General features: G+C 42.4%; 1 protein-coding gene across 1 annotated transcript; it reads left to right on the forward strand.

Moving 5' to 3' along the window:
- The first annotated feature begins 1,973 nt into the window (after window positions 1-1,973).
- Window positions 1,974-7,121, forward strand: LOC103717156 (cytochrome P450 716B1). The gene is made up of 4 exons (XM_088704388.2): window positions 1,974-4,444; window positions 5,502-5,946; window positions 6,192-6,379; window positions 6,485-7,121. Exons 1-4 carry the CDS (start codon window positions 3,890-3,892, stop codon window positions 6,788-6,790), a joined length of 1,494 nt encoding a protein of 497 aa, XP_088560514.2. The 5' UTR covers window positions 1,974-3,889; the 3' UTR covers window positions 6,791-7,121.
- Window positions 7,122-9,332: the final 2,211 nt, after the last annotated feature.

The raw sequence follows: 9,332 nt of genomic DNA on the forward strand, positions 1-9,332 counted from the left end.
ACAATCGGGGTGGTTCTAGTCGGTGAGCCTGAGAAAACCGACCGAGTTCGTTGTGACCTCGTAAAACAACAAGTTTGGTTGTGAGCTTGTAAAACAACCGGCTGTAATCCGAGGGGTTATAATGAATTCCCAAGTGAGGCTTGGGGAGTGGACGTAGGAGCAAGGGTTAGCTCCGAACCACTATAAAATCCTTGTGTTTGTGATTGTTTGTGTATCTCTCTTACTTTCATTGCATTCACAGCACATAGCATCTAATTAATCAACTTGCAAAAAGTGTTAATTAGTATTTCGCAAATCAAATAATTGTAATAATTATTTTAAAACCCAATTCACCCCCCCTCTTGGGTTGTTTATCTGGGCAACAGGTACGAATTGTGGACAGAAAAGATTAGGTACTATGACACCGAACCATTCTTTTTGTAAAGGTACAATGGAATAATCATACGGAAAGAGAGGCTACTTAGGAGCTCGAAGAAGAGATGAAAGTTAAGTATCTGCAGCTTTTTGAAACCTCAGGTATGTCAATTTCGAGGACGAATTTTTTTTTTTTAGGGGGGGGGAGAATGTAAAGGCCCCTATTTGGGTTTGGGCCGGCCTCTGAGCAAGGGCGGCCCAAACGTGAGAAAGGGGGAGGGAGTCTCCCGATTGAAATGCCCTCCCTCCTCTGTTTCAAAATGCCTTCCCTTCCTCCCGAATCCACCGGAAGGGAAGTTATAGGGTGATAAAACCCTATAAAATTAGGCCAAGGATCTCCTCCCTCCCTTCCTAGGGCATCAACCGAGAGCCTCCCACAAACCCAAAAAAAAAGGGAGAAGGGAGAGTGGGTTTTACCTTGCCGCGGGAGGAATCGAAGCGGTCGCCATCGATCCGGCCGGGAGGATCTCGCCGGAGGCAAGGTGAGTCGTCCCTCCTCCTTTCTCAACCTCTGGATCCTTGTTCCTCTTGAATCCGGCTGGCGAGCCGTTGGATTTGGAGACAAGAAGCCCCGGTTGCCGACTGTCGGCGAGCCGTTGGTTTCTCCTTCCGTTCGACCGTCGTCATCGGGGGTGGCGCGCGGCCGACCGTCGCCGGGCGTGGTGCATGGCCGGCACCACGTTGGGGGCCGTCGACCGGTGGGGTCGCCGGCCACAGGTGGCCACTGCCACCGAACCTGCCACGAGGAGAATAGAAAGAATGAGAGGGAGAGAGAGGGGGGGAGAGCCGCTCGTCTTTAGCCTTCTCTTTCTCTCTCTAGTTGGGTTCCGGGGAGTTCATTGCTTTGAGGACTCTACATAGTCTTGGAATGCTAGATTTTAGAGGACCCTTTAGAGGATTAAAAAGGGGTCCTAGATTATCATATCTATTGAGTAAATTTTAATGATGATTCAATTCTGTAGGGGAACAATCGATTGGACGAGAGGACGCTGAGCAGATGCCTGCGCATTGCGGTTCATAGATCGCCGTGAGGGCGGGTGATTAGTTGTCTGAGTTTTCAATAAAGTGTAAGAATCCTTGTACGCCAATTCTGCATGATATAAATATTTTTACATCATATATGTTTGATATGCTATGATCCAGACAATGCAGAAATAGTTTTATATTAAATTATATTTTGATCGTGTTGGCTTATGATTGGTACTATGGTGGATGCATGTATGCGCATAACCTACACCTGCATATTTGGAATTATAAATGGGGTTCCTATGATATGATGGCATTAAATCGTATTTTGGTTATATTTGTTTGTAATTGATATTATGATGGATACAATCCTGAGCATAATTTACATTTAAATAATTGGACTAATGGATATGGTGGATGGACTAACCATGTTATATTGATTGCCCTGTCATGGGCCGGAAACGTGATCTTAGTTAGTCTAGGCTGGATATAAGATGAAAAAATGAATTGATGTGTGTGTGTGAATTGATTAAATGAACAGGGACTTTGGACTTATCTCGTTATTATTGATTGCCCCATCACAGGCTGGAAATGTGATATTATCGATTGCCCCGTCACAGACTGGAAATGTGATATTATCGATTGCCCCGTCACAGGCTGGAAATGTGACACTATCGATTGCCCCATTACAGGCCGGAAATGTGATACTATCGATTGCCTCGTCACGGACCGGAAACGTGACCGGGATGTAGCCCAAAGTCGGAAAGATAATTGATCCGGATCAAGTTAATAGAGAATGGAAAGAAAAAGCATTGAAAACATTAATTGAAGATTTTGAGATATCGTATGACGTATCACACTTGAGTGGCTGGACTTTTATTGACATTTGACTTGCATATTCATACTGATTATTCGAGCTTTCGATAGCCGGTATATGATTTTATGATATGTGCATTGGTTTGTCGTGGTTTCCAAATTAATATTATTATTGTGTTGGTATGGATGTGTAGGGATTCTTACTGGGCTGTAAAGCTCACCCCCTCTTCTTTTTTTTTCTTTACCAGAGTTGCAGGATGCATAGGTTTGGATGGGATGGGCGCAGAGTGCAAGTACCAGAGTCATTAGTTAGTTTGTTTGTTTATCCTTCTTTGATGTTGATGAACGTTTGAAGATCTTGTAATTGAACTAATTTGTTTATTTGGACATGTCGGATTTGTCTATTTGAATTATCAATTTCTTATGGATTTATTGGAATTTTTGTTAATCATAGGCCTTGCATGATCTTTAGGGCACTGCTCTAGGGCTTATGCGGCCGGTCGCGTGCCGGACCCGGGTGCTGGGTTCGTGGCATGACATGGCACGCCTCTTCATTTTTTTTTCAGTTTCTTGAATTACTTATTTCTATTTTTTTTAATTTACTTTGAATTTTATTGTATGCAATTATCAGCAATTTTAACATAATCTGGAAAATAGTTTCCAATAATATCATGAACGTCAGTTAGGTATTGCCACTGGTGCAACAGCCGGTTTCTGAGTTGCTGTGCCATCCTAAAGTTTTATAGTTTAATTAGATGTCTCCTGCATGACACGATTAATAGAGGGAGTGCATCTTATTGTAACCGTTGGCCCTCTGCACCTCATACTAATCACCACCCTTACTATGTCTCATTCCTGTAGAACACACCTGGTGTACTGTTGCGATGCTGCTTCATTGCTACTTGGCTAGTCACTCTTTCCTTCATTTTTTCCATGCTTTACGCACGCGATCAATGATCACAATTAAGACTACTAGGTTTATTCCATATTTAGGTTTGGTATCTGCTTGGCCGCAAGATCCAGCAGAAGAGGTTGCTGGGTTTCTAGCAAGGTGGGATGTCATGATGGTGAAGGTTGTTTGTTTATCTTCTCATTTTCGAGAAGTTTTGGAATGACATGCTCGCAAATTCCAACCATATGTGCCAAGCTAATATCTTAGTTTACAATGCTTTGGATTCCAAATTCTCAGGAAGCATCTACTCTTAGTTCTACCAAATTCTTAGGTAGGGTGAGCCAACTCGGTTGATCCTTTCTTTTTTTTTTCCTTTTATCTTTGAGAAAAGATATCTGTTGATCATTTGGTCTCATCCATCCTTTAATTTTTAGGGTCTCTCATTTCATTATCACCAAGCAGCTTTCCTTGAAGCCTTTGATTATTAGTAAGGAGGGTCTCGCTAGTCAATGGGAAGGAAAACCTGGAATACTAAAACTCACCCAACTTTAATTTTGTCCTAGCAGTGGAGGCATCTTAGCTTTCATATAGATTGGATACCATGTCATTTTCCAGCAAATATATGATGGGACAATCTACTACTTGCTTATTATCCTCCTCTCCATCATTGCCTCTCCTCTCTTTGTCCGTGTTTAATAAAAACTAGTGCAACCACTCAGACTTGCCAAAGCCATCAACCTGCAAAACTACAAAATAGAATCTTGAGGACAAGCAAGGACATGAATAAAATGGCACCACTGAATGATTCAACCCTTAACTCTTTTAAAGCCTGGCCACATTCTTAACATCTCCACTCTTCCAATGGCTATTGTAGCCTTGCTAGTTCTCTTCCTTTCCTTGCTGCCTATCATCCATCTTCTTCTAACCAAAGAAAGAAGCTCATCAAAAAGACTCCCTCCTGGTTCTCTAGGCCTTCCCATCATTGGCCAGAGCCTCGGCCTTCTCCGAGCCATGCGGGCCAACACCGGCGAGCGATGGCTCGAGAAAAGAATAAAAAAGTATGGGCCAATCTCGAAGCTATCACTCTTCGGGACGCCGACAATCTTTCTGACCGGTCCGGCAGCAAACAAGTTCGTATTCATGAATGAAGCATTGGTTCCCCAGCAGCCAAGTTCTATTACCAGGATACTGGGCAAGAAGTCCATAATTGAATTGGCTGGAGAGGATCACAAGCGTGTGAGAGCAGCAATAATGCAGTTCCTGAAGCCAGATGTGTTGAAGAATTACGTGGGCAAAATTGACTGGGAGGTCAGGCATCATCTCAAGATGAATTGGATCGCCCGGCAGACCGTCGTGGTATGGTTATTATCTTGCCTGTTATAACAAAAAATAATACTAGTGACAGTCCCCCCTCCCCCCCCCCCCCCCCCAAAAAAAAAAAAAAAAAAACTGCAAAAAGAAACTGAAAAAAGAAAAGCAATTTTGATGTGTTAACATCGTTATAATTCAAAGTAATAATTCGATCATGATGCTGAATTGTTGATTGGTGTGAGGGTTGCTAGTTGGGACTATTACTTACGAAAAATTGAAACAAAGGAGGCGATCGCGACAATTTTAGAGTCATAACGTTTGCATTACGTATACGTGCATAACCAATATTTTGCTATTATCCTTCTATATTAACTGGTATCAGCATTTCGTCATAATCTAGAGCCTTATGGCTTAACTATATTAACAAGAAACAGTGATTTAAAAGACTAACAGTAGAGGTGAGGCGGCCAGCATGAAAACATGACAACATGATTTGAAAAATGTAAGCCTCAAATATTCATTTCCACTAATTATAGATAACACAATGGCAATAGGAATATTCCTCATGAACTCTTCTAAATCATCAATTGCTCTCCACTAAGAGTTAAGAAGCTTAAGGTATCTAGTATAGACTAGAATCTCAAAATTTCATAGAGAACAGAAACGGGGAATAGAAGAAACGAGTCTACAATTTTCTGGAGGGCATGACAATCATTTAATGATCAATGAAATCATAAGGTAAGTTTTATGTCTTTAATCTTAAAAGGACACTAGTGAGCAAAATAAGAATCTTACGCTTCTATTTTGCCAAGTTTTATACTTCTAATATATCTTATACCTCTCTTCTTTGCCTTAAAAACTATTGTAAAGGATATGCTTCGATTCAAAAATGTAAGCCTCAGCAAGCGATCTCAAGGTGGAAGGAAGCCTGAGTCTGTTTTCTACCGCCTTGTCTTGAAGCATTTTGACTCTCAAGCTAGCTTCTCCAAACAAAAGAGAGGCCACAAATGCTCACTAACTAGTTTACGAGGCCATGGGACCAATTACTTCTGGTGGAGCACAGATACAAACACGGTATTGATATCCTTGGAACTATTTGCAGGTGATGCCTTTAATGAAGTGTCTCACGTTCGACATCATATGCTCCCTTATGTTCGGGTTGAAGAGGGGTCCCATGCGAGAAGGCCTGGCGAAGGATTTTGCGGACATGCTGGCGGGAATGTGGGCGGTGCCTCTGAACCTGCCTTTCACCCACTTCAGCAGGAGCCTGAGAGCGAGCCAGCGGGCCCGAAAGGTGCTCGCCGGAATCACCCGAGAGAGAAGGTCCATGGCGGCCCAAGGCCAGGACTCCTCCGGCGAAGAAGACCTCATCACCCGTCTGCTCACCTTGGGTGGTGAAGATGGCCCCGATGGATTAACCGATGAAGAAATCGTGGACAACGCGATGCTCGTCATGGTCGCTGGTCATGACACCTCGTCCATCCTCATGACCTTTATGATCCGCCACCTCGCCAAGGATCAAGTCACCTGTGACGCCGTCGTTCATGGTAACAAATCTTTTTGCTTGTTATCTATGATTTCATATGAGTTATTTAAATGATTGCCTCATTTTTTATTTTTTAAGAATTGTTCTCCATTTTCTCACATTCTTCACCCTCCTCTCAATGCAAGGAAGCCCACAAAATGTTCATTAATTAGTGGCAACTCTGGTATATACCCGAAGGAATCGAGTTATTGATCTTTTTTATATGTGTTCTTCTCTCACTTGGAATTCTTATGTTGTGGACTGCAGAGCAGGAAGAGATAGCCAAGAGCAAGGCCCCGGGGGAGGCTCTAACATGGGATGATCTTTACAAGATGAAGTATACGTGGCGAGTTGCACTGGAGACACTAAGGATGATCCCTCCACTGTTTGGGAACTTTCGAAGAGCTCTGAGAGATGTCGAGTTTGATGGGTACCTCATACCAAAAGGGTGGCAGGTAGGGAGAGAGAACTTGAATAATTTTGTTACTAATTGTTACTTTTGAATGGAAGATTTTTAGCCATTCTCATCGAACTTGAAGTTTGTTCCTCTAATGCTTTAGGTGTTCTGGGCATCAAGCATAACACATATGGACACTAAGATTTTCCAAGAACCATGTAAATTTGATCCAACACGATTTGATAACCAATCATCAATTCCACCTTACTGCTTTGTGGCATTTGGAAGCGGGCCACGAATTTGCCCCGGCAGTGAGTTTGCAAGAATAGAGACACTCGTCACAATGCACTACCTAGTCACGAGATTCAAATGGAAATTGTGCTGCAAGGATGATGTTTTTAGCAGGGATCCAATGCCATCACCTTCTCGAGGGCTTCCAATCCAGCTCAAGCAGAAGAATAATCTATGAACAAATTATGATTGTTAAATAAATTGAGTCCTCAAAGGATTTTTTTTTTTTTTTTTTTGATAAAAAGAAGATGGGGAATTGTCAAGAGGAACTCAAGGTCATTTTGCAGCTAAGATGTATTTGTTTTCTATCATGGAAAAAGAAAAAATGGTATGCTGGCCTTTTGGCTGGTCTTGCTTTTAGGGAGGATCGTAGGATCCTTCATGCTGCGTGGTTTGCATCATATGTAGTTTTATGGCACTCGATGGCCGTTATTAGGAGATGGACAATTATCAATTGCGACATGCCATGTATAATATATGAGACCATATTATTTGATAGTTATCCATTTTCTAATAGCAGCTGTCGAGCGTTGGAGCCAACTGCGTCATATGGAACGATAGCAAGGGTTTTCTTTTACCTTTTGGAGTTGCCGGTGCAGGGGAACCTAACTACTTAAATATTTTCTTTTCTTTAGTCCCATTATTTATGGCGATCCTTGTGTGCAAATGTGTGATTTGTTTGGAAAGATAGAGGGGAATTTCCTTATACTCTATGTGACGTCCTAATCTCTTAGATTTTCGTCAATAAGCAGGGTACTATTTCCATCCATTTTCATTTAAAAAAAAGGACATGTTAAGTTGGGCTCCGGTCCGCGCGTCCAGCGCTACGGGAGGATTTCCCGCCCTCTGACCTCACCATTGATGAGGTCAAGGGAGGTCGGCTCCGGCCCACGCGTTCAGCGCCACGGGAGGATTTTCCGCCCTCCGACCTCACCATTGATAAGGTCAAGGAAGGTCGGGCTCCAACCTGCGCGTCCAGCGCTACGGAGGAATTTTCTGCCCTCCGACCTCGTCCACATTGAGATTAAACAGTGAAGGCGACTGCTTCTCTTCATAGGTATTGTCCGCTTTGGAAGGGTTTCATAGTCTCTTCTCCCCTCATGGTTTTGCCCCACAAAAAGCGTTTTTGAAGAGAAAGGGGTTGCCCCCCTCCACTTAAGGAACAAACCTCTCCGCTATTTAGTCGATATGGGACTAAGTCCAATCCTCTTTATTCCCACAACATAGCCCCCTAGCGGAGGGGTCTATGCCGGGGTCAACGGCTCTCAATGAAAGTACCATTAATGAGGTCAAGGGAGGTCGGGCTCCGGCCCACGAGTCCAGCGTTACAGAGAGATTTTCCGCCCTCCAACCTCACCCTTGATGAGGTCAAGGGAGGTTTGGCCCGCGCGTCCAGCGCTACGGGAGGATTTTCCACCCTCCGACCTATTGTATCATTATTGCAATCTAAACTGATTATTAGTGTTATAATGAGAAAACATTAAATGGTGTTTTCGGAAAAAGAAATCCTGCTTTAAAATAAGAAAATATGGTGGAAATTTTCAAGCTTTAATCTTTCATTTTATTACTAGAGTTAGTTTCTCCAAATCCTACCTCATCTTCCCGCAATTAGCTTCAGACAAAGTCACGGTCACATTTTCGGCCTCTGTCTAGCCAACATCTGACCGTGCATGAGTTTGCTGGTTTATGGATCGACCTGAAAATTATGAAAAGTATTCGCATTAAGTTTGAGTTCGTTCAAGCTAGACTCCTCGGTAGGGCCTTAAAAGTGGATGGATTTACCCTTTCTCAATCTAGAATTAGCTCAACATTAACACGCTCCAAGTCTTGGATTAAGGAAAAAGACACCTTATATGATTGGTTACGAATCACCAAGTGACATGATTCGATCCAAAACTATTAAAACTTTTACTGTCACAGCACTCCCTGAGTTTAAGAAACTAATTTGGTTTTGAATTATAACTTTTAAATAGTTAATTATTAGCAAGGTTCGCCGTACCGGTACCGAACCCCGTACCGGTGCCGCACTAGTATAGGCGTACCGAGTGTCGGTACGGTACCGTACGCTCGGTACCGACTGTACCGACATTGTTGTACCGATACCGGAACCCATCGGTACGGGTATGGTACGCTCGGTACCGACCGGTACCGACCGGTACGGCGAACCTTGATTATTAGTATGTATTATATGTGATTGTCAATTAATCTTGTGCCAAATGTGGTGCCAACAAAGCCTACATGTTTAATTATTGTTTTCGTAAATGATGGCTAAAATATAACAATGTAATCAACTTATGCATAAAATTTTATGGTTTGTTTATGAATTGTTTTTGACTTGATTCTATCCAAAAACATGATGAAGTAAACAAATAAATCCTAAACCTGATCTAAAAAAATGCATTTTTTCTAGCTGTCCAAGAAAAAAAAAGGTAAAACAAAACAATACGCTGGGTGCAGTGTTTGAACCTTCTAAATGGTCTTTTAAAAATTAAAGCAAATGCCACTGAGATGGATTCAAGCTTAAACAACCCCCAGCCGCCCAACACAAAGGAAAAAGAAACCTTAAAAAGAAAAAAAAATGTCACGGTACAAAGCAATTTGCCTTTGACGACCTTAATTATTTGCCTAGAAAAATCTTTTCTAGGTCGGTAGGTACACTAAAGATGGTATTTCAGTACTTGTGTAAGTTAAAATTAGAGAGCATAGTTGATCTAGCAAAG

This window comes from Phoenix dactylifera, chromosome 9 (assembly GCF_051530095.1).
Source record: "Phoenix dactylifera cultivar Ajwa chromosome 9, Ajwa_hap1_PhDact_Kaust_v1.1, whole genome shotgun sequence".
Classification (NCBI taxonomy): domain Eukaryota; kingdom Viridiplantae; phylum Streptophyta; class Magnoliopsida; order Arecales; family Arecaceae; genus Phoenix; species Phoenix dactylifera.

Coding starts and splice junctions, on each gene's coding strand:
- LOC103717156 (XM_088704388.2), top strand. CDS start 3,890: ATGATTCAACCCTTAACTCTTTTAAAGCCTGGCCACATTCTTAACATC. Junction 4,445..5,501: donor TCGCCCGGCAGACCGTCGTG/GTATGGTTATTA, acceptor AACTATTTGCAG/GTGATGCCTTTAATGAAGTG. Junction 6,380..6,484: donor TCATACCAAAAGGGTGGCAG/GTAGGGAGAGAG, acceptor CTAATGCTTTAG/GTGTTCTGGGCATCAAGCAT.